At 39.3% G+C, this 26,139-nt stretch overlaps 1 protein-coding gene across 33 annotated transcripts in view; it reads left to right on the plus strand.

Annotated features, from left to right (window-relative positions):
* Positions 1-1,402: 1,402 nt before the first annotated feature.
* The window catches only part of RIMS1 (regulating synaptic membrane exocytosis 1), a 443,759-nt gene continuing 419,022 nt past the window's right edge, over positions 1,403-26,139 (plus strand). For 7 of the 33 annotated variants that reach the window (XM_033103222.1, XM_033103227.1, XM_033103235.1 and 4 more), the window contains exon 1: positions 1,410-1,799. In XM_033103222.1, the coding sequence (XP_032959113.1) occupies positions 1,636-1,799 (164 nt within the window). In that variant the 5' untranslated portion in view covers positions 1,410-1,635. Of the gene's footprint in view, positions 1,800-26,139 lie in introns of all 33 variants that reach the window. The other 26 variants (XM_033103220.1, XM_033103241.1, XM_033103232.1 and 23 more) reach the window with 9 other exon arrangements.

Consider the following 26,139-nt stretch of genomic DNA (forward strand, 5'->3'; position numbering starts at 1 on the left):
TCTTACATTCCCTAAACTTGGAGATTTTAAGATTTTTAAGTTTCGTAAATATCATCATCATCTTCTTCTTCATTAACAAAGTTAGGCTTGGAAGAAAAAAATATTAGTGCTAGATCCCTTTTGGAAATAGAGAAATTCTCAAAAGAGAAATTAATTATTTCATCACCATTGATAAAAAAAAAGTGTTCTTCAATTTGAACCCTTCTCTTTTATAAGTATATTAAGAAAATTCAGGTTTCAAAGCCAATAACATTATTGTCTATTTATTTTTGCCTTTATCAGCAAGAGAAGCTCATCCTTAATGCCTATCATTGGGCCAGGCATTGAGCAGAAGCTTCTTACAATAAGATGTATTGGGTGTTTTACCTGAGATCAGTGTTTCTTGAGAAGCACCCACAGAGGCAAAGAAGTGAGTACAGGATGATCGTGAGCATCATTAGAGGAATTAGAGTAGATAATTCATTGGCAAGCACCAGAGAAGTGTGCTTATGTGATGTGATAGGGCTACCGGAGCCCAAAATGAGAAATTAAAGAGTTGCCGTGTTTTGGGCGTCTTGAGGAGAAATTAGAATAAATTGCAGAACAGCCCTACTGAGGATGGATCAAGAAAGACACTGCATACAGTGCCCCTAGAAAATCCAGGCTGTTGGAGGGGTGTGTGTGTGTGTGTGTGTATGTGTGTGTGTGTGTGTGTGTGTGTTAAAATCATTAAAAAAAAATTACATTGTGGCTATGAACACTTGCCTAGTAATGAGAAAGATCTGGTCTCAGGGGAAAAAAATTGCATCCAGAAGTGTTCCATCCTACTATTCAGAACGCTGTGGGTGCTCAAATACTATTAACGCTCCACGATGAAGATGGTAGCGAGGATGATAATTAACGCAACCCTTGGAAAAATAGGGCTAGGGAGGATGACATAGACCAGGGACCTGGAGAGGGAGGATGACTCACGGGTGAGGGGTACCTGGGGATAGAGCGATGTGGTGTGCACGTTGGCGAGCGTAGGGAGAGCGGCTGGGGCACGCGTGGCTTGGACCTGGGGAGTGGGCGGGTGGGTGCCCGTGGGCGGAGCGGCTCCGGGACTGAGCAGCTGTCTGCGAGAGCAGCAGCATCACCCGGGAGCGAAACCTCCGAGACTCCGCCTAACAGACACCCAAACTCTCCATCTCCCTCCCGCAGCCCCAAACTGGAGGCAGCCGAGCCTGGGAGCAGCCTCGGCGGCGGCGGCGGCCCCAGCCCGGGTCCCGGCCCCGCCCCCGCCCCGCTCGCCCAGCCCGCGACGCGGGGATCGGCCGAGCCTGGCGAGAGCCCTCGCCCCCTCGCCGCGCCCGCCGCGCCTCTGCCAGCCCGCCCCCGCCGGCCGAGGCTGGGCTGCGGGAGGCGGCCGGGCAGCCCCGAGCCTCGCTAGGGCGACCAAAACAAAGGCAGCATCCGGGGCTGGGTGGATGCAAACAACCATGAAAGACTGGGTTCGCTCAGTCCCCGGCTCTGCTGCTGCCGCTGCCGCTGCTCCTCCTCCTGCCGCCGCCGCCCGGAGGGCTCCGCTGTGAGGGGGAAGCAGGGGCGCAGCTGCTGGGCGTGAATCCGAAAGGTGAGAGCCCGAGAGCCAGAGCAAGGGGCGGGCAGGCCACGAAAATGTCCTCGGCCGCGGGGCCCCGCGGTCCTCGCCCACCCACGGTGCCTCCCCCCATGCAAGAGCTGCCCGACCTGAGGCACCTGACCGAGGAGGAGAGGAACATTATCATGGCAGTGATGGACCGGCAGAAGGAAGAGGAGGAAAAAGAAGAAGCCATGCTCAAGTAAGCCATCCCCAGCCGCACCATCCGTGCCTCCGTGCCTCCATCGGTCCATTCACCACTCACTCACCCAATCCTCTCGGCTGAGTGTGGGGGAGGGGCGGGCGAGGGTGCTGGGTGCGGGCAGAGGCGCCCGCCTGGGGGCCGGATCTCTGGGCTTGAGCAGGGAAGAGGTTAGGGGGACAAGAGGAAGGAGGGGATGCCACCGAGCCCTGAGCCCAGGAGCCAGGAGAGGTTGGTTGGCTTGAGACTGGGTGCAGAGGAGGATTGAGTGGTCAGTGAACATCCTGGGGGTGGGATATGCACGAGCTGAGAACAGCTGATCCCACCCTAGTGGAAGGGCCCTGGGCTGGGAGCAGGTTAGGGGCAGGGGATGAGTAGAAGAAAGGGGCGGTGGGATGAAGAGGTGCTGAGAATAGCTCCTCTTGTCTTTCTGGAGTGTTTAGCAGGTTGGGTTACCCCAGGGAAGGGTGCCAATATTTATTTAAGAAAAATGCTTATTTTTAGTGTTCATTTTGGTACTCATTCATCTCACAGATCAAGGTTGGGTCTTTTTTGGGGGCAGTTGCCATCTTTGGTAACCTGCCTTCCTAGCTTCTCTTTAACCTTTCGTTCAGTTTTTTTACACAGAATACTTGGGTGAAGACACATTTTGTTACCCATATCTAATGCCATTGTCAATGCAAAGTTTTTAATAATGACAGAAGCTCTTGGGGACTCTGGCCTGAATAAAATACAGGTTCCTCTTTGCTGGTTTCCAAGAAACCTCTGAGGCCTGCTCAGTTCCTGGTGGAAACAGTACAATAGGAAACTGGATATTTGCACGATCCCCCCTTCCTTAAAGCCCATCAACCCTTCAGGGGATCTCTGTCCAAGGCCCATGTTCCTGTGTCTGAGGAGGGGATGGGGCTCATTGATGGTGGTGCAGGCATGTGTGACACTGTTGTTGCTTCCTTTGGTCTCAGACAAAACTGCTTACAAGGTACTGGCATCTAGACTTGGTTTTCCTAGCTCCTTAGCATCACACTAGAGTGGAGCTGAAGGGGACTTCAACCTTGCCCTGGGAGGTCCTTATGCATTCAGGAAAGTTTCAACTCAGGGGTCAGGGAATTTAGAGACCTTGACTAGGACTAATTCCTTGGTGTCCCCTGGTTAGGCCAGAAGGTGTATCGGGGCAGAGGATTGGCATGAAGAGCCAAAGGGAACCTGTTGCATCTTGAGTTAGCTGATAGCAGAGAAGGGGCAAGCAGGGAACACAGGTAACAGCCAGCACAGAGTACACCTAGCACAGCCTCTCCCCCACCCCTAGGATTGCCTCCTGGTGAGAGGATGCTGCCACCAAAGGTTTCTTCCTTTTTCCCTCAGTGCAGCTGTGCCTCACAGGAGAGGAATGGAGGGAGGCTGCAGTCACAGACTGGTGGGTCCCCACCAGTGTGACTGCCACCCAGAAGGGAGAGAGGAATGCTGAGGGAGAGCTGTGGGTGCCAGGTCACCGCAGGAGAGTAGAAATCCAGTCATTCCTGTTCTTTCATTGTAGACTCAGAAAAGGGCCATTAACTCAGAAGGCCAGAGCTGGCCTGGTTCTGTAAAGAGCAGCAAGTTTCTGAATCCCTGCTTCTTCTCATCAAAAAAAAAGAAAAAAAAAAAAAAAAGCCACAAAAAAACTTTAAGCCTGCTGGATTGAGGGAAGCAGAACCCTTGTTAAGCTGCTGCCTGTCCCTAGTGGAACAATGACGTCCCTGGTGCTGCAGGCTTCCCCTCTTCTGAGATTGGAAGTAATGGATGGTGTCTGATGGTGCTGCTGTCTGTCTGTCTGGTTGTCAGTCTGTCTGTCCTCACTGGTTGCAGCCCCTGCCACCTGTTATGGGCACCTTATCTGCTGGTCAAGGTTTACCGGTTTGCTGCTGTTCCTTTTGGTGTTCGCTGTAGACAGCAGATGAATGGAGGCCTCCAGCAGCCAGTGGAAAACATGAGCTGCTGCTTGTCAGGGTTTGAATAGGAAGGGGAAGAAGGCACAGTGCAAGTGGTGGCCATCACGCCCCTTCATTGGCTGTTTCAGGGTTGGCAGAGAGGGAGGGACTTGAAGTGGGAGAGGGTGAGTTTTAGGACAGAATCCCAAACCTGCTAAGTGCCTGTGGACTGCAATGAAAATATTGTATGGGCTTCTATAGACAAAAATGAGGAGCGTCCAACTGCTCATGTCTAAAACATCTTTCCCATTGCTGTTCCTGTGACTGCTGTTCACTGGCTTGCAAATATTGTTCCTTCATTGCAAGGATTCACACAATATCGTAGTATGTGATGCTGTTATACAACAGCCCTTATAATCCTGGACCTCTGCATTAACTTTGTCAATCAGCCTCCTCTGCTAATGTCTTGGCCTTTTGTGCAGTGGCAGATTGGTGAGGGTTTTGGAATCCCAGTTTGCTGCCATGTGAGTGTGTCAAATTGTCTGTAATTATTGGAACAGTGCTGTACTTTTTTCTAGAGGGCACTTTATGTCTTAAAAACTGGGGATCATAGGGCCTAGTCAAATTATATAATAAATATATGAACTTAATGACATATAGTTGCAAGTGGTGGCCTTTTCTAAACTTTGCATAACAATATATTGGAAAACAGGGTGCTTTCCGTAGGGCTTTGAAATATTTGTTAAATCAGAAATAAGTTTTTGTGGTAATGCTTGGTCCATCATATCACATATCTCACTAATTACTTTCACGACAGGCCCTACAAAGCTAAAGTACTGGTAACAGAGCAATTAGACTTAAAATTCACTTTTGTCATCACTGCAGAACAATCACTTGCGCTACCTACTGAACATGCTGTCTCTTTTTACAATGTACAAAAATAAGCATTACTACAGAGAAGATAGAAAACTAACGGGTAAACATGCCAAAGAAACGTTATAAAATATCAATTAAAACTTATCTGTATAGTTTCATCAGCCTTGATTGTAAATTACTACTTGAATTTGGTCTTGATAAAGTTTTAAATACGTATAAATGGAAAAGAATAATCAAGCTACTTTCACGTCAAGATTTCAGATAAATTTTGTTCAAAATTATAAGTGCTTTTTCATAAAAACTATTCATTTTGTTGGCAAAATACACTTGTTTTGAATACCATTGCCATATAACTAGAAATAGCTTACTCCCACAAATAGTTGATTTAATTATCTGAAAATAAGAGGTCTTTTCTTAATCTTAGTAAGGTTTTTGGTGTGTGTGTGTGTGTGTGTGTGTGTGTGTGTGTGTTCTGGAGACTTTTTGAAACCTAACTTCCTCAATAAATACCCCTTCAAGTAATTGTCACCAGATACCATGAGTCAATATATTACGTGGGTTGAAAACTGCATTATCTGGACCTAAATCAGAGAAGATCTCATTAGATGTAAAATCACATTCCTTTTTAAATTTTTTTAAATAAAAGCTTCATAGAGAAAGGAACTACAGAATAGTAAGAGAATAGAAAAAAAATAGAAGTAGAGTTAAAGAGATTTTTTGCATGTGGGAATTGAGAACCTTATTGGAATATTTAATAAAACTACTAACATTTATTGAGCATTTACCTCATGCTAGCCATTATTCTAAGTGGTCATTGACTCAAATGCCAAATAGCTGAACTATACTCAGGTTTAATATATGGATATTTAAATCCTCCCAACAGCCTGGGCAGAAGGTAAGTTAGGTCATATGATCCTCAAACCCTCATCCTATACTCAGAAAGTTCCAGTAATACCCTCACCTGACACATACAGCATGACCCAATCAGGATTGAAAGCCAGACCTTTTATTCTAAGCCCAAGTATTTTCCCACACACTACGCTGTCCTTCTACCTAGAAGCTTGTACATTTTCCTTAAATTAATTTCTGCTCTTCCCTCAGTTTCAGAGAAGAGGTTTGGCAAAAGGTTAGGCTGCTTAGGAAGTTCAGCTGATGATTCTAGGAGGACTTGCAGCTGTACCCACACTCCTAATAGAGTTTTCCTGTGGATTGAGGGCAGGAGAATTGTCTCCAGTTCAAAGATAATAAAAAGCGTCATGCTGTGTTGGGAAGATCACTAATTTTGGATCCAAGCATTTAGTTCTAGTTCTGCCACTTACTGTGTAAATGTGGGCAAGAAAATTAAACTGAGGATCTAAGAGATTCTGTTTTTCTTAAAAATCCTACAATTCATGGTGTGAAGTGATTTGTAAAGAGTATTGATTTGGGGCTTCTTCCTCTCTTCTTGAAAGGAAACCAAACCCTGACTTTTCAAACATCCGTAATACCCACTTTCTTCATGAGAGGAGGAAGTAGAAGGAGCAGAACTCTTGTAACTTAAGCTTTTCCCCCCCTCCTATTTCTTCCTCCAACCAATTATAATGTTGTGGCCTGAAATGTATCCATACGGCTCAATATAAAAGACCCCAACTAGCATGTGGAAAAAGAAGGAAAAGTACACTGGGGCAGCTGGGGAAGGGTGAGGATGGAGCCATGTACGCAGGTATCATGTTTTCCTTGGGGTTTGCAAACATTTTCATAACTTACACCCAAAAATATTCTATCATGTTGCTGAGGCAGGATGAGTAAGAAGGAAAAAGAAAAAAGGCAAATAGTAATGAGAAAAGTGGCTCGGCATCTGCCTCTACCGAGATGTGTGTTAAGTAGAACAAGAACAGAGGAGAAAGCTTATGACCTTTCACTTGGAGTCTAGTCTCCTTTACACCATTAATGGATAGGGCTAAATTTAGGGAAGGTTAACCCCGAACTGCATTGGAGTTTTCCACTTTCAACAAGAACCGATGTTAGTAAACGTGCATGGTCCATACTGAGTTCTCAAATACTTATGGAAACATAGGGGAAAAACATAGAAAACGGAAGCCTGAAAATGAAAGAAGTGAGGCATTAAAAAGAATGGAGGGTGACATAACCATGAGTTCACATTTTTGCCAACCTATTTTGACTTTCTTTTAACTTGCATGCATTTCTTCTTAACCAGAAGTGAGGGGGCACCATTGTTTAAGTAAATAGATGACTACATTTGAAGTAGACTATGGAAACCAGTGTGGGCTATACGTGTTGCTGCTGACTTGAATAGAAACACATCTTGGGAGTGTTATTTGCTCAACTTGTCAAATGAGGAGAACAGTTTGTGTTAAACATGTGTAGTAAGCTCCCTGGAAAGTTATCAAACACAGGAATTCCAGAAATAATATTATTATTCTCCCACACTTGGAATAGCAGATGGACAGGTTGCTGTACCATGAATGATAAAGTCCATTGTGTTGCATGTCATTGATCTTTATGGGTTATTTATATTTTTAAACAAATTTTTACATGCTATGAGTTGGATATTTTAGAACTGGTCCCAAGAGGTGAAGTAAATTTGCCTGAGCTACATGGCAACTAGAGCAATGGAACCTGGAACTCAAGTACATTGACTCTACGTCTTTAGTGTTCTTGTGTGTCTTTTGTAAAAGTGCATGAAGCTGTGAGTATTTTGGTTGGTTTCCCTCTCCTGCTGGGGGAAGACTACCATTTCTTAGTGCCTTCTGTGTGTCAGGTTTTGGCTGGCGGACACTTCACATATTTTATTCTGCCTCATGTTCACCTGTTGATGAGAAGCCCATACTGTCAGTATTCTATTAGTTTTCTAATATTAGTGAAATTCCCAGAACTAGCTAGGTCCCTTGCTGACCCTTTGCTCATGGCATTTGATCTTGGAGTACAGAGAACAAAACTTCAAAGAAGCAGGAGAAGATTTTCACACATCTAAGTGGCATTTTCTACCTTTTTCCAAGTTGTCCCGCTCCCAGTCTCTAGATCTGGCCGCAGTGACTCATTAACCCCATATTCATCTGGGGCTTTTCTGATCTGCTTGCTCTTTTGCTCACAGTGTTCTCTAATACCTTAGCATTTTCCCACCATCCTCCTCCACCAGGAGATTATCTCTTCTCCCTACTATTGTTCTGAATTTTATTTGTTAGGTAGGCTATTTATAACCAAGTATATGATATTCAATCCAACAATAAAATCATTGTTTCAGATATTTGAATTGGGTCAGGCATTGGGCTGTTTGGGTAGAAATAGAGGGTCTTCTGCTGGCATAGTCTGATGTTGACTTAGTGTTATAAATGGTCAGTTTTAAAACTGCCATATCAAGAACATCGGATCGTTGGGTAGAGCAGTGGACAAGATTCTGGTCTTAACACTATCACTTTCTCTAGGTGTGACCTATCTGAGCCTCAGTTTCTTTATGTGTAAAGTGGAATTGGTAATAATGCCTGCCCGTCTGACTTATGAGGCTTTAACATAATAGTGGATGCACTTTTAAACTTCAAATTACTGTACCAAAGAAAGATGCTATTATTATCCTTATTCTGTAAAGCTACAGAAGAATCCCAAGATCATCTTTTCCTGTGATTATTGCAGCTACTAGGGTCCTGAGGAGATGACTTCTGGTACAATCCATTTATCATATCATGCTAGCAGTGCAGTGTGGCTAGGGCTGCAGCTATCAGTGTGAGAATTTGGCAAGGAGACAAAAGGTAAAATGAGTCCAGGATTTGATCTGAGGTTATATTTACCTTCTTTACATTCTTCTTTCTTTCTCATTAAATAGCTCATAAATATCTTTAGCACAAAAAGCAATGTGGGCAAAATGATAAAAGTTTGAAATAGCAAAAAGGCAGCTCTAATTCAAAAATGAGAAGAGAAATTAGCTTTGGGTAATTTTCTTATCTTTTACTGGAAAAAAAATTAGAGAAACAGGCTGATGATTGTGTTGTCACTGAATTTAACAAATTATTCATTTTTAGAATTAGCTGAATAAGGGGCAATGTATTTGTCAAGTAATAGTTTCTCTTTCATGTCAGTTGGGTGGTATAATAAGAGTGTATGTGTTTAAGAATTTTTTTAGGATTCTGTCATGGATGTCTTGGGTTTTCTGTATGTATATTCTCACCCTTTTACATCAAGTTTATGTACACTCATTTTGATCTAGGTCAGTTTTCTGTGGAATGACAAGAGGGGAATATACTACAGAATTGACTAGATATTTCTACCTCTGTTACTATCCTGTGAAAATTTCCTGTACAAATGAACCTCTATTTAATGACAAAATAGAGTTGTTTGAAAGGAAAGTGACTGTACATGTTGGTTTGCCCAGAACAGTATCTATTTATGCCTATATCATGCTATAATTATGGATTGTACCTTTTTCTCTCAATTTTGAATTTCAGTCTGGATGATATATTGTTTACCTCTTTATAAATTTTGCTTTCCCTCACCCAAATAATTCTTAAAACTTCAGAAAATCAAGCAATTAACAGTCATAAAATATATCTTATCAATAAGCAATGCAAGCACATTGTAGACATTGAATCTTGAAACTCATTGTTTGGTAAATGGAAAGGCTCTTGCTGAGAAGGAGGTGTTATCTTTGATTGAGCCTCAGGGGAGCGCTACCTTTAATGGCAAAGTTGAATTTAAAGTTTCAAAATATTTTTCAAATAACAGTATCTATGGGTTGCATCCGCATACATGACACTTTATGAAAATCCCCCTTTGGGCCTGGCAAAGGAGCAGCCTGCAGTTTAGAGGAGATTTAGATAGATTTTGGAATGCAGTATTTTGATAATTCTTCTGAAGTTTAGATAGTAGAAGAAGGTAATGATATAGAAAGTAATTTCATGCAATTTGTAAGTAATTAATGTGCTTAATTAGATATTAGCTCTTTTAAAGAACCATGATGAACCAAACAGATATTTTTATATAATATGAAAGGTAATACTTTGCTAATGATTTGCATACCATTTAGTATATATATTTTTTTCTATTCCTCATCATTATACCATATAATTATTGTCTGGGAGATGCTATTATATTTACATAGAGAAAGTATGTAAATTGAAAACCAATTAAGGTATCTGTACTGTCCCATAAATGTCTTACACAGTTTTGCTTTTTAAAATTGACTTATGTATGATATGCATGTTCACAGAGGGGGGCTAGTATAGTAGCAGTTGTGGATGGAGTTTTCTGGCTGTATTTGCTAGACTTTACGTAGTCTGTTTAATTAGCTCCCAGCTTACATTTCTGTGCTCAAAGCATTCTTGATTGATATTTGAGAAGTATTCTTTTCTCAAGAATATCAAGTTATTTTAACGGTCTATCTAATCAATTCGCAAACATCACGTACCCCGTTATTGTTCTGGCCATTGAAACAGCTCTTACCAACTGCATTGAGGAGCTCTGTATTTTGCTGGTTAGCTCTTTTCTTTTCCACCTATGGGGTTTGCAATTTAGGAAAACTAGACAGATGGTATCTTAAATATGTGAGGAATATGTATATCAATGTATCAGGTTCCTTTAAATATAGGATAGTATATATGTATATCCACATTCAGAATTTATATCCAGGTCAGCAAGATAGTAGAAAGAGATGAAAACAAAAGTAACCAGATATCTTTTCCTTTTATATTTCACACAGCTTAGCAGATTTGTCTTCCTTCACTATCTCTGTCTTGTAATATATTGGAGCTTAAGTCTTCTTACCTAACCCGTTTTTTCCTGGGGAAAAATGAATATATTTTACACCCTGGTATCTGAAATAAAGGGATATTGAAATTAGCTGGCTCATTTATTTTGAATATTAAAGTTTTAGTAAGAGTAAAAATTGTGAAGAGATTTTACTTTGATATTTTTCATGATCATCATGAAAATTGTCATAAAAATGTATTTGGAAAAATAAAATACTGTAAAGTCTTCTTATAATTAAATGGAATATTTCAGTTTACCGAAGTCTATGTACTGTATGCCAAATCTAGCCACCTAATATAGAGCAACCTGGAGTAAATACATGGTAGTAGTCTGAAAACTTGATACTATTATCTGAGTATTGTTCCAGATCCATTCATTAGAAAGAGGTAGCATGTTATATGGAGCTCCAAAGGCTAAAGCTGTAGTAGCCACTATTGAGTAGAACTATGATTGATAATTAGTTAGGTAGCTATCTAGTCCCTGCCTTCAAGTAAAAGCAGTATAGTTTAAGATTCTTCGAGGCCCATGTGCAATAAAAAACAAACAAAACAAAACAAAGCAAAAACACAGTGCCAGACCTCAAAGAGCAGAAACTTTATCTGGTAAGGTAGTGCAAATTGGAAAAGAAAAAAAAAAATGACATGTACTTTGGAGAAAGACTAAATATTTAGCAATACAAAATATTGCAAAATGAATGAGTAGGAGTTACAAGCAGAACTGGAGGACTTCATCGAGCTCTCTCTCTTGCCCTTACTTCTATAATTCCATTTCCTTCTGATTTGCCTTCAAATTTCCTGTATGTCCCTATTCCGTCTTCTCTTGACTCAAATATTGGCCTTCTCTTCAGTCTTCTCTTGACTTATTCCTCCCATTTTATATGCGGTCTCGGGGAAATCTCAAGCACACTCTTGGCTTTAGTCATACTTAGATGTTAACGATTCCCAAATTTGTATTATTATGTTAGAATTTTCTACCAAATTCTAGATTGCTGTACCTAACCACCTGGTAAATATCTCTCCTTGGATGTCTCATAAGCACTTCAAACCGATTGTGACCCGTCATAAATTTCTTGACTTTCTGCCAAAACACCATGCTTTCTGTAATCCCTGTCTTTATGGGGAGCATCACCATTGCAACTCCTTATTCCGGCCAGTGTCAAATCCTACAGCTTTTATCTTTGTAGAATACTTTGAAGTTCGCCTTTATTTTCCAGTTCCATTGTCTTGACTTTAATGTGGACTGTCATCACTACTCACCCGGATGCCTGCAATAACCTACTGCGTTTCCCTGCCACCAGGCAGACCTCCTCCCATCTGGTCTTCACACTAATGTCAGAGGAATCTTTCTAAAAGTCACCTGATCATGTCCCTTCAGTAAAACCCCTTTGCTTTCAGAGTAAAGTTTCAACTTCATAATCTGTACCCTGCTTAGTTTCTCCTTTCCCTGGTCCGCGCACACCTTCCTGCCACAGCCTTAGCGAACTTCTTCTTAAGGTATCGTCGCAGCTTCACAATCGGTGACTCTACTGATGCTTTTCTGTCTGTCAGGAATTTCCTTCTTAATCTACCTAGTTCTTATGTAACCATTCAAATGAGCTCAAGGGACACCTCATCTGGTACGTCATCCCAGACTTCCCAGATTAATTTTAATATTTGTCCTCTGTGCACATCTTCTTCATAACCTTATTCACTTGACAGTCTCACCTCAGTACAGCCTAGGCTCCTGAGAGCAGGGTCATTCTTATTTGTATACCTCACATAAGCATAAGCCTGGAATGTAATAGGTACCTGGATTTTTTAAATGTGTGTATGAATGAATGAATAGGTTGAGAGGATGTGGAGTCTAGGAGTCATCTAAGGCTGCTGGATGGATTAATAAAGTACGAGTAGGTGGATGGAGTGGGAAGGTTATGCTAACCATGGGAATTCTGTCAGCAAATTCTGCAAGGAGAGAATGAGCTATTGAGAGAACCAGGTTGGCCAGAACTTATGAGGATATTACAGAGTTGAGCTGAAATATAATTTTAGTTGGTCGGCTTTACTCTTAATTTATCATTCATGGCTTTTCGAAGGACAGCCTCCTTGAAGTGTTTGAATGTCATTGTGGGAGGATGTAAATAATACATTTTAAAAAGTAATCTTCTAGACAGATATGCTTCAAGGAAACATTTTCTTTAGATTAAAACATCACTAACTTCAGTAACAGTTTAAAGTATATGTTCTCTGATTTAATATTTAGAGCTAGATCAGCGGCACATGACCATAAAGTTTTGTACTGATTATACTTTTAATTAAAAAATGCCCCTCAGTTAGGTCATCTTCTAGACTTAAACTCCTTAAAAGTAGCTATTGTATTTTAATCCTCTTTGTATTTCCATTGCCTTACCCTGTGGCTGTTGCATAGTAGGACCTCAGTAAGTGCTTGTTGAACTGAATCACACAGTCTGCATGCCCAGGACACAAAGCACTGGCCTTTGTAAGCACAGCTGGACTGAGCCAAGGTATGATGGGAGCTCAGAGGTTGTCTAGTCCAGCGTAGGCAGTGTACAGGCTACATCCTGTACCTGTGGCAGCATCACTGATAAATGTTGGATGCCTCAGAACCATTATGAAGGTCCAGGCCATCAATTGATGAGATTGACAATCAAGATGAGACATTGTAGCCGCTGAAGATTTATTCCAACACCACTTTTAAGGAGAGAAAAACTGACGCTCAGAGACTCTTTCAGGTTTTCATTATTAGTGAGAAAGCTGACTTTGGGTTCTTGTCTCCTGGACCTGTGTTTTTTTTTTTTTTTTTTTTTCCTTCCTACTGTCATACTCTCTCTACATGGTTACCTTTTAACTACCATCAAATTCAAACAATTTGTTTTCCTTTTCTTTCAATTTTGGTTTGATTTACCTGCTCTATAAGATTACATCCTGTTATAGAAAATGCCAAGGGAACCTCTAATTACTTTGTTGGTTTTGAATTTGGTTATAGTGAGTATTAGTCAAAAAAAGGGAAACATTGCCAGAGACTGGGAAATATTTTATTTAAATATCCCCTTTGCAATGATATTTCTTGCAATTATATTTAAACTGTATCAATACTTCTTAATTGTGATCATTTTATTTTTAATTTTTAATGCTTCTCTGAGAATACAGTGTTTTCAATATGTAGTAATTTATTTATGATTCCAAATAGTTTTTCCTACTATGCTTTTGAATTAGGTACATATTATAATAAAAATCATGTTTTGTTTTTCACTTTGGAAAGCCAGTGGTTTTTGTTCACTCTGAGAAGAGCTTTCTTTGGTTCTCCTCTTTTAGAACTTTGGCTTCAGCTAGATTTGTTGGTCAGTGACCCAAAGAAAGAATTAGTGGGATGGGAAAGGAATGCAACTCACATGGTACATCCATGAACACTCACATCTCACTCATGCATCTGCATGTGTAAATTCTCACGCCCACACACCTGAAAACTTAACACATTCTTTCTGTAGAGTCTTCTTAAGGAAAGGTAATTTCATTTCATTTATAGAACTTGCATGATCTTGACGTACCTCACACACCTTTTTGTACCCATGGCTCTTTCTATAAATATGTCCCAGTGGCCATTCTTAAAGAAGCCCTCCATCCGTAAGATCCCACCTTGGCCTTGACTGATTGGCCTAACGATGGACACTTGACCCAAGTCCAGATGATTATTGACTGGCCAAGAACTAATGAGATTCCCTTTCAGACTGAAAATAAATGACCAGAGGATCAAGAAAATGAATGATACTCATCCTTTTTTTTTTCTAGGAACAAAAATGGATTGAATATTTATGATATGTCAGACATTGTGCTAGATTAATAGAATTATCTTTCCCTTGCCTTCTGTAGGAGGAGGTACATTTTATTTAAGTAAAATTAAAATTAACTGTAAAATTTAAGTCTGTGATAAATGCAGCACCGAGCAATATATCATAATTTGGTATGATAATATAAACTAGGAATTGTGATTAAGGCTAGGCTGTCCAGGAATGGCTTTCCATGGATGGCAGTGAGGACTGAGCTAAGATCTAAGGATGAGTAGGAGCTAATTAGGCAAATAGGGAGTGAAGGACATGGTAGGCAGGAAGAACATAGAGTCTCTGGTGGGAGGTGGAATGGTGATTCTGAAGAAGTGGAAGGAAGCCAGTGTTGTGGAAGAGGAGAAAGTCAAGAGAAAGCCAAGAGGGGTGTGGGTTGAGAGGAATTTGGAGAAGTAGGCAGAAGCCTGACAACGTCGGGTCTCCCAAGTTGCGGTAAAAAGTTTTATCTTTATCAGAAGAATCAAAAGGTTTTGAAGAGAGCTTTGATATAATCCTATTAATATTTTGAAAAGGTCATTCTGGCTACAGCATTAGTTCACTACTATGTAGAATAAAAAACTGAAAGCAACAAGTGAACAAGACAAACAAAACAACAAAAACTCATAGACGATAGTTTAGTGGTTGCCAGAGGGTAAGGAGAGAGGAGGGTGGTAGAAGAGGGTAAAGGGGGTCAAATATGTGGTGATGGAAGGAGAACTGACTCTGGGTGGTAAACACACAATGCAATACATGGATGATATATTACAGAATTGTACACTTGAAACCTATATAATTTTACTAACCAATGTCACCCCAATAAATTTAATAAATACATTTTAAAAGAATCCATTGGATGAATGCTCACGGCACATATGTGTATAGAATAGCTGGCAGGTTATTACAGAACTCCAGGTGACAGATGTTAGAAGCAAAGACTTTAGTAGTGATGACAAAATGTTAAAATTTGAGAGATACTTGGGGAGCAAAAGCCACCTTTTTTTTTTTTTTTTTAATGGATTAAATATGAGTTGATTTCTGACTTGTGGCACCAGGTTTTGGGAATACCTGGAGGGATGGAAAGGAGATCCCAAGTTTAGTTTTGGCCATTTGGCTTTTGTAGGCTGTAGGTCAGAAACTCAGAAGAGAGGATAGGTTGGAAATGTAAATTTATGAGTCATCTATACACGGGTGACAGTGAAGCTACAGGTGAGGATGAGTGACTAGATTCATAGAAGGAGAAAGCCCCTAGCATGAGCCTTAAGGAAACTTCACTTTTAAAATTTGAAAGAGGACAATGACCTTGCAAAGACATTAAAAATGAAATGTAGAATAAAACCCAGAGACCTTTGTTACACCAAATAAAAGGGAAGAGAGTATTTCATCTCACTAGGATAATTAAAATACAAAAGCCTGGCAACATCAAATGTTAATGAAGGTAATGAGCAACTAGAATCCTTACACTTTGTTCCTGGCCGCAGAGTCTGGTACAACTGCTTTAGAAAACTGGTAATTTCTAAAAAAGTTAAACATGCATCTATGTTATGACCAAGAAACTCCATATGTAGATATTTATAGAAGAAGAATGAAAACATGTATTTCCAAAATCTCTTATAAACAAGAATGTTTATAACAGCCTTCCCCATGATATAGATCAGAGGTCCATCAGGAGAAGAATTAACTTAAAAACTGTGGTATGTTCATCTAATGAAAAACTATCTAGCATAAAGAAGAATAAACTGCTGATACGTCACAACATGGATGAATCGTAAAATCATCATGCTGAGTAATAAAAGCCAGACACAAAAGAGTGCAGACCCTGTGGTTCTATTTATATGAAGCCCTAGAATAGGCAGAGCTAATCCATGGTGTTAGAAAGCAGATTGGTGTTCTCTTTTATGGTAGTAGGGGTGAGGGGTTGACAGAAAAGAGATAAGAGGCAATTTTCTGAAGGGATAGAAATGCTCTACATTTTTACATAGGCGTACATATTATACATCTTATGCATTTGTCAAAATTGATCAAGTTGTACACTTAAGATCTGTGTGTTTTGAAATTGAAATATAAAAATTTATTTAAAAAATCTGTACATTTCACTGTATGTAAATTATATCTAAATTAATGAAAAGGGGAATTCTGCTGAGACAGCGAATACAATGAGAAGTCATAAATAGCTGTTTGATTCTGTAACAAGGGAATCACTGGTGACTTCAGAAAAAGCTTTTTCTATGAAGTGATGGGGCCAGAACTACATTGCAATGATTAGCGTGAGAGGAATGTGAATGAATAAATATATAGTTAATATGGGCACATCTTTCAAGAAGCTTGGGAAGAGAGGTATGAGAGAATACCTGGAGGGAAATTAGATAATCCTATCTCATGTGGGCCTCTTTTAAGTGACAATTAAATAGGATAAATTTCAAAATGTTTAAAAGTTGATGGAAAGAATACAGCGAACAAGATGGTATGAATAAAAGAGAAAGGGCATATGTTTATGATTGGAAAGATGAAGGACCAACTGTCTGATGGTTTCCATTTTTTTCTGTAAAGTGGGAATTGAGTCATCTTCTGAGAGTAATATTGTGTTTTCCCGAAAACAAGACCTAGCCGGACAATCAGCTTTAATGTGTCTTTTGGAACAAAAATTAATATAAGACCCAGTATTATATATTATATCATATCACATCACATCACATCACATCACATCACATTATATTATATTAAAGACTGGGTCTTATGGTAAAATAAGACCGGGTCTTATATTAATTTTTTCTCCAAAAGACGCATTAGAGCTGATTATCTGGCTAGGTCTTATTTTTGGGGAAACACGATAGGAGTTGGAGATTTGAGGATGAGGAAGACAGTTTTAAATAGTTGAGGTGGAAAGCAGGAATGTGGATTTATCAGAGAAAGAGATGATTACTGACTTACAGAGGAAGCCATGTTGGTCCATCTGCAAGATGAGTCAACAGAAAGGGAGAGACTGACGGAGACATGCAGAAAAGAGGGCCATTTGGCCCCTGAGACACCAAGAGAAAAAGTCTTTGATCCTGATCTTCCAGACTGAGTTCCTGTGAGGCCTGGATGAACATTTTGCTTTGTAACCCTGATCTGAGCTAGTTTGAATAGGTTTCTGTTTCTTTCAACCAAAAAAGAGCCCTGATTAGGACTTTGTAGTTGTTCTTTTACCACACGTTATATAGATATTCTGAAGTCTGCATCTTGAGTTTTCATGTTTAGAAAAAGACAATATTTTCAATTCAATAGTATGTACATATATTCTTATGTATATGTATGTGCATGCATGCGTGTGTACATATACACACATGAAATCTCCATGCGTACTCTGTTATCAAAGTAAATTGTCCCTCCCCTTTTCCACATACATCTTTTCAGTTTATATTTTTGTCCTGTGTCCCAGAATGCCTTTTTTATTTTAACTTGAAAGCATTTGGATTATACAATCAAGAGTGACGTGATTTGCTTCAAATCCTTTACCATGAGGCACAGTTTGGGACAGATAATGTGATAGGAAAAGCTCTAGTTTGACCACTCTAATTTGACTTGTTTTGCATCCTCATGGCTGGACAGTAATTTAGATTAGTTGTAGGTCAGGTTCCCCAGAAGCAGACTCTGTGATGGAGATTATTGGGCAAGAGGTTTTTAGAGAGTATTTTCAGGACTAACATCTATGCTGGAAGGGAAGCAGAGAGGTTGGAAAGTGGAAGTTGGGCTGCAGAACAAATACAATAAGGCCTCAGCAAGGTCCCCTTGGGAGCTGTGAATCTAGTTATAATGTTGTTGCATTGCACAGTCACTGGATTTATGCTACCCGGGGAATGGGACCTGGCTTGGGGAGAAATGACTGTCTTCAGCAGAGGGCAATTTCAAAGGGAGGGTTGACAGCTAAGAGCATCTAAGAGCGTTCTCAACCCTGAGGAGTAAGTCCCCCAGACTTGAAAGGGGCATCTGGGCAGCTTAGCATAGCATCCACTTAATAATTTTAGTTGAAAATCAAAATAAGAAATTTTGAAAAGTTAAATATTTACCTACAAATTAAAGGAAGTCGCAATAGGATGACACCAAAAGGATGAGGATCAACCTAAGATTTATGGACAAAATCGAACATTTAAATCAATTATTAAGAGTATCCAATTGTAGGCCTCTTTTGGGGATTGACAATATCACCCAAATCCTAAGTTATAAATATATTTATAGAACACTTGTAAATGTCTGTGAGGCAATAGGTAAGCTTTTTGGAGGGTAGAGACTTGGGAACTGATTTATCTGTGTGTTTTTTTCTCTACATTTAACTGGAAAAGTATGCTTTCATGAAACCTTTAACTCTATTTCTCCCACCTTTTTTTTTTTTTTTTGTAAATAATGCACTTTCCCGGAAACTTCAAACAAGATTGAGCATATGCATTTAATGGATTTTTAATTCGATGATGTATGTTTGGAAAATCCTCTCCTCTCCTTTAGGCCCTTGTTCCCAACACACTCCTGACCTCTTTCCTTGGAGTATGTGCCTTGAGTAAGCACTGAACTCTAAGGACTCCATGTTATATAGGAAAATAGAGCCATCAATTATAGATCTCTTTGGTGCTCAGTCTAGATATCACTGTTACAATAAAATTATTTATTTGTCAGCAAAATTAGCACAATCAACTTCCAAGTCTTTGTGGCTTGCCATAATGAAACTTTGCTTCCCACTTGCACAGTTCCATGTGGTTTGGATGGCCCTCTTCCATCCAGAAGTTGTGATTGCTGGAATACATGGCGACAGCCAGGAAAGAGAGAGATGGAGGAGGTAGACTTAACATATGTCACTACTTCTCATGAGCCATTGGCCAGGGCCAGACAACTGCAAGAGAAGATGGAAAATATAGGAGAGCATGTGGGATAATTCATGGGCAATTTCAAATATGTTAACAGTAAATCTTTTATTAATTAAGCTACTTGTTTCCAAAAAGGAGCTAGTTGACGTTCCTTGATGTGGAAAGAATTAACTTGTTGAAGATGGAAATCAATATTTAGACTCATGGAATTTGAGTCAAAAGGGGTTTTAGCCTCCAGATCAGTGGTTTCCACGCTGTGTCTGGTGGAGTTGTCCCAGAGTGTTGGGAGTAATGTTGACGAGATGAAGAAAAGGCACTGGTCCAGGCATCTAGATGCTATACTGCTGCTTCCTTCCCAGCTCACTGCCTTGATCTGTTCTGTATTTTGTGATCTGGGAATCTTACTGGGAAAAAAAAAATGTTCTGCAGCAAAAGGAAATATCTGAAAATGACTCATCTATTCCAATACCATCCTTTTATGGCTATGGAGGTTTATTCAGCCATTTAACCAATCGTTTTGAGCGACTGCTGCATAGCAGGTGCTGAATTAGCTGTAGGAACAGAGTCCCTGTCCTCCTAAAGCCTACACACTGGTGTGTCCCAGAGCTCCAGTGACTTCCCAGCATCAGAATAAGACCTACAAGCTATTCCGCTCACTCTCAGTCCTTCTTGAAATGGCAATAACTGTTAACTGAGAATATTCTGAAGACATCTAGAAAGGCCTGGCGTAGAAATGACTACCTAGGGTGTGTCTACACGTTCCATGGAGAACAGCTTCTGTGTATCTTGGAGAAAGAATACAAACCTCTTTGAAGTTATTTTCAGTCCCAAATATGGGCAATGTTTGGACTTCTCTTCTTTCTCACATCAAATATCTTAATGACCAACAAATTCTCCTTTCAGAGTACAGTATGGTTCCTGTATGACAAAGTACTATTATCAACAACTGACATCTATATCTGTAGCAAAAAGTGCTTATGTTTATTCTTACTATGACTCTAAGAAGCCAGTAAAACAATTATTACTATCCCCACTTTACATAAAATAAAATAGAGAAAAAATTACTTAGGTCAAGATTATACAGCACAAGCAGTAAATGTTTTATGGAACTGGGAAGTAAAGTTATTACATTATTACAACCGGATACTAAAAGGCAGTAATAAACAAGAGTTTCTCTGACGTACACCCTCACCACTAGTAGTACGTAGTAGTAATTGTTGTGGGCTGCTGGGAAGGGAGCGCCTGAGTGTGTGGACTTGAGAATCAAAGAGGCCTGGGTTTGAATGTGGGGGTTCCACCTCCTACTGTATGATCTCGGTTAAGTCATTTATCCCTCCAGTTTTCTCATTTGAGCAACAGGACTTGGTGGGAGGAGTAGAGGAGATAGCAATGGCTGTATAATGCATTTGGCACAGCTCTTCGTCCATGGCCAACATTAACAACTCTGGGCTATAATAATTGTTATTTTATAATAGTATGAATTTAAGTGGTACTATGCGCCCCGGTATTCACATCTCTGAGTATAAAGACAGGTGCAACTACACTGTTTGAGCGCTGTTCCAGCTCAGAAAATACAGTACTTGCTGTGTTGAAACTGTATAAAGGAATTTTGAATCACAATTGGAGCTTTGGTTCTGACATTGTGCAAAGTTAGAATACTCCTATTCATAGTAGTGGTTTTAGCACAATGCAGTTACCTGAGCTTTAGGAACACACAGAAGTCGGGTGCTTTTTTTTGTCAAACTATAGTAATATCCCATATTTTACCAGCACTTTGGAACAGATTTACCTCACGTTATGCTTACAGATTTAATTCTTCACATTTGTTATTTTTCTAAAGAAACATGTTGACTCACCTATTTAATTTATAATTTCAGATGAATGCATAGGGATTAACATACATAATTCATGTCATCTGTATTCAGTAGAAAAGAATACCATATCTTGAGTTTTAGCCCGGAGGAATACCTCCAAAAGGAAATACTCTCTCTGTATAGGAATGCTTTATTTTAAAAGTGAATAGTTTTCCACATTGAATCAATGGCATGCCTGAGTAAATACTCGTAATAAATGCTGGATAAAATGCAAAAAATGATCTTCAAAAATATTTTTTAAATATGAAGTTAGTGTGAACTTATACTGGTAAAGAGTTGACACAATGCTGGTATTTTCATCCAAAATTAGGGGTGATGAGTATAATTTTCCAATATTTTGAAAGACATATGCATCACAGCTCTGCACCTTTGCTGAGATTAAAGCATAATAAAATACTCAAAATATAAAATAATAAAAACATCTAAGCATCACTACCAACTGCTAGCTCACAGCATGTATGCCTCCATAACACCATATGTATCAAAATGTCTGCTCTTAACTCATGAGAAAATCAAGTCTATATAAGAAAGGCCTGTGTTTTGTGAGTGAAACTCTGGTAATTTGGAGATATATATATATATATGTGTGTGTGTGTGTATATATGTGTATATATATATGTATATATATATGTATATATATATATATATACATATATATATAGCATGTAATATAAATATTCTAAAAGATAAACTTCCTTGCATAATTTTCTCTATCTTAATCTGGCAATAACTTATAAGGATCGGTGTAACTCTGAGAATCTGTCCTTAATTTTGTTTCCGTCAAGTTTGAAATTAAGAGGCTGATGATGTATTTGCCTTTATCATAGAGACACTGATAAATCTTTCACACCACATGGTTGGAAGGAGGGCTTGGCGATATGAAAGGGAGCAGTTATGTTTCCTTTTACCATTTTGGATTCTTGGTTCAAGTGGGACTGGTGTTCTTTCCCCACCCCCAAAGAGGGCACTTTCTGGCTTTTAGTTTCTCTTTTTATTTCTTTAGGGAAGAAATAATGGAAATTTGGTCAGAAATTTAGACACTATATCTTCTTTCTTCCCTTCTTTGCTCTTACTCCTCATTATAGGAGACAGAAATATGAGCACCTCAGTGGGGAATTTTCCCAGAAGACAGAGATGAAGCATCCATTCCTCTAGAATGCCAGTCATTTCTGGGGCGGGGTGATTTTCCTTGTCTGACCCCTGGGCTCTCCCCTGCTCTGTAAATCTGACTCTCTGTGCCATTCCATCAGAACTACTGGAAGGGAGACTTTCTGGAGGAGAGGACTCGGGCAGTTAGGAGAGGGCACTACTTCCTCTGAGCTTCCTCTGTTTCATCTCTCCAAGGACAGTCAGCCCTTCAGATGAAGTCAGCGTTTCCATCGACATGGGTGGCTGCGTAGGGTATCTAATTTACTTGTAGGCTCTGAGGAGTTACAGGCAAAACAAACTATGAATGAGGCAGAACAGCGCATTTAAAAAGGAAGAGGATGCTGTTGCTGGTGACAGAGTCATTGGTAAAGTTTGAGTGCCCCCTATTATTTTCCCTTCAGCACGCTGTTACAATATGTTTTGTTCAAGCCTAAATGAATCTTTTCATCTGGTAATTAACATTTTTACAGTGTTTTTCCTACCACCATATATTTTTGTTTAGAAAATTAAGTCCCAGAGCCAAAGGCAATGAGTAAAATGTTTGTTTTGTAAAGAGTATACATGTAAACCCGTAAGAGATGATTACAGGGTAAAATGAGAAAGCTAAAAATCGTTTAATCTCAGCTTCCCCTTACACACATATATCAATATTTTGATTCTACATTCTTTGCTGTTTATTTCATATGTACATTTTTTGAAATTGCTTTTGAAATTGTATTTTACAAACATTTTGTGATAGATACAACCACGGAGTGAGTTTGGGGCATACCTTTCATGACATGCATTTTGACATCCATGAAGAGTTTGTGACATCTGTAAGGTGAACTGACATCCCAGCCATAAGTTAGCTCAGGAATTCCCAGATTCTAATCTTGATTCTACTTTCTCTAATATATAACTAACTCTCTAGGGTCTCTCAGTTTTCAAGAATGTTTCATTTATTTTAAATAATTAATTGCTTAATTAAAATAATGTTTTGATTCTGGCTTGCATCAGGAAATATAGAGGTGTACTGAAATTAATAACAATTAGGTGATTCTGTAAGTGACTGCCGAGCTTATTGAACTTTCAGGAAACTTTTTTATGTACATGTCAGAGCTTGTTTTTAACTTATCTGAAGTAGTTAGTAATTGGTAATGCTGATAAGAAAATTTGTACTGTTTGGATCAGAAAAAAAATTATTATAAACTCAGCCTGTGATTAAATGCAATTTAACTCTAAAATATCTCTCCCGGCACTCCCATATTGTAGATGTTATGTTTTCTGCCCTCCTCTCATAGAACAAAGAAGCGGCCTAGAGATGATTGAACCCACATCTTTCTAACACTGATTATTTGCTATAAACTGCTTGGTCAGAGGATTTCAGCATGACTGTCTAGGTCTCAGTTAGAGATCTAAACTGCAGCAGAGGAGAGTTAATTTACACCTGGGGAAGAACTTTTTAGTACTAAGGCTTCACAGTATCTGGAAGGCTGTGAAAATCAGAGAGAGATGCATTTCTTTGCACATACTTTTTCCTTGATCAGGAGAAAATTTAAACTCACTGCCGATTTGATAAACTACCAGGTAAACTGACAGTCCAAAGCTTAAGGGGAGATAAGAACATTCCATATGTTTAAAATATATAATTTTAGAAGGATAGAGAAAAAAAAGTAAAACCAGGGTTTCAGTGTATTTGTCTGACTGTGGAAGCTTTGGAACACAGTGGAATATTGTACATTTTTAGAGTGGACATATTTTAGTCAGTGTGCTGGCAGTGAGATCCCTGAGCTGACAACAGGGTCTGGCACAGCCACTGGTGGCCAGTTGGTACACAATGCCCAGTCCATGAATACACACTGGGCCACATCATGCTTACCAAACTCTTGGAATACTTACTATCATTTTTTAACTGGACATAAACTCTCATATTCTATATTGATAATTTGCAGTTGTTGATGGTATGTAGTTTTTCTATGCATTTGGAGTTTTTTGAAAAACAGAATTTTAAGAATTTTTAGTGAAAGATTTATATTTATTAGGGCCAGGTTGGCAAAATTCAATTAAATGCCTGCTACTGCTACTCTGAATTATCGCCCAAATTTTATGATTTGATCTTATTTTTTCCTGCTCATTTTCTTGGTCTTATCAAAGTACTTACCCTCTCTTCTCCATTCTGTATCCTTTGTACTCCAGGATTGCTTTTAGAGACACTTCATACACGTTCTTGTGTGGTGTGTGCTACACGCAATGTCATTTTTGGAGTACTTTGCATGTATGCTCTGTGCTTTCGGTAGACTGCAGACACATAGAACAAAGGAAGCTAGTTGGCGTTATTTCTAATTAAATTTGGACTTTCCAGGGATGATATGTAAAAGGTATCTTCAGATAGGTTGAAAGTTAGCCCCAGGCCAAAGGTTAGATAAATTTTTGCTATCCTTTGGTGGAGTAAACAGCAAAGAACTTGGGGAGAGTTTGGAGCTCCCAAGTATGACTGAGTCTGTCATTCTGGCTCCAGGAGGAAGACTAGATTGGAAGAGAATGCAAGGAGATCAGGGTGAGAATTTGTCACTAAATCTCTGCAAGGGTGAAAAAGATGACAGTGGAATCAAATCTAATGTGGGCATCGGGTTCTAAAGGCAGTGCGATAGGTTAGGTGAAATTTGAGTATTGTTGAGATTGCTTTTAAACAGCTCCTTTGGAAGGAGTCACACTGATGTCAAACACATCATCTCTGATAGACCCTACACAGGCAGTGCCCCCTCCTGCATTGGACAAGGCCGCTCTGGTGAGCAGCAGGTTATGTAGCTGGCTTATGTTTTAACATTCATGTTGGATAAAACTATCTGAGTCACTGAATTCATCAAATACCACAGTCTCACTCAACTGGAGAGGTCTTCTGTGTTTGAGAGTCCCCCAGGAACGGAGACCACCCTTGGGTGGAAGATTCTCATGCTTACTCAGGGTAGATGCTTATGGAGAGAATTGGAATGGTGAGTGATAATCTGCCCACAATTTAAATGATTTTCTTATTTATCTCTCTGTCATATGCATATGGTTAAATTCTCAGAAGTTAAGGTCTTGTATGATGCAAGTGCACTATTTTTGTGGTCAACTGGCAATAGAAAAGGAAAGAAGCTTCCTCTAGCTTCTCAGGCTCTGTTTCTTGGCGGATTTAGCACCGGAAATAAAAATATCCACTGTTCAAGATTTCTTTCTTCTAGATGTATCACCTCTCCAGAAATAGGCTAGACTTGTTCTCAGAAAATCTCATTCACCATAGCTCTGAAACATGCAAAACTTTTGAAACCTTTGCTTCCTTAGTACACATCAGTGTAAAGGTGGAGGATTGAAGGGCACTTATTTGTCAAAATCTGTTGTTACTTACGAAGTGGAAGATACCATCTCTCCCTGGTGGGTCAGTATATATTGAGAAACACATGTTTCAGGCCTTTATGTGACTTCCATTTGGATTTGGCCTTCCCGTTTCTTTTAATTTGGCATCTCCTACACTTGACCTCATTACATCTCCATTTAAGACCTTTGGGTGTAGACTCCAATCAGTGGTCCTTCTACTGAATGGAGGAAATTTTCCCCCCTCACCAGTGTCACAACTCTAGTATTCAGTTTTGAAAAAAGTGGCCTTATGTTCTCAAACTTTTGTTGCTGTCCCTTAGAAATACGATTTTTATTAAATCCTTAAGTTCATATCATTCAAGTCCAGAGGAGAACTTGGAATTAGGTATAGAAAAAAATCTGAAAATGAAGAAAGAGGCTTAAAAACTGGCACTCAGCCGTGCCTTTTCTATATTCTATGAAGTTATATCAGAAGAGAATGTAAGAATGTGTTTCAGAGAGCTAGGGACAGTTCTTCTGTTGTTTTAGGTAATGAATGCATTTTTCACTTAGTTCAAATATATTTTATTACTGAAACCTTTGGAAACAAAATTTCTGATACTCAAATCAATCCTTTACATATCACCATTCCTTCCTTCCCTAGGTTCTTTATTTCTTACACGATTGTGTCTCTAATAGTGCAAACATAAAACACTGATATATAAAATATTGAAATAGAATTTAAATATTCTACCTTTTTATTGCAGTGGTTAATCATATTTCTAATAAACATATTTATTTGTAGTGACTCTGATCTTTAATGACTCT

This window comes from Rhinolophus ferrumequinum, chromosome 3, assembly GCF_004115265.2.
Source record: "Rhinolophus ferrumequinum isolate MPI-CBG mRhiFer1 chromosome 3, mRhiFer1_v1.p, whole genome shotgun sequence".
Classification (NCBI taxonomy): domain Eukaryota; kingdom Metazoa; phylum Chordata; class Mammalia; order Chiroptera; family Rhinolophidae; genus Rhinolophus; species Rhinolophus ferrumequinum.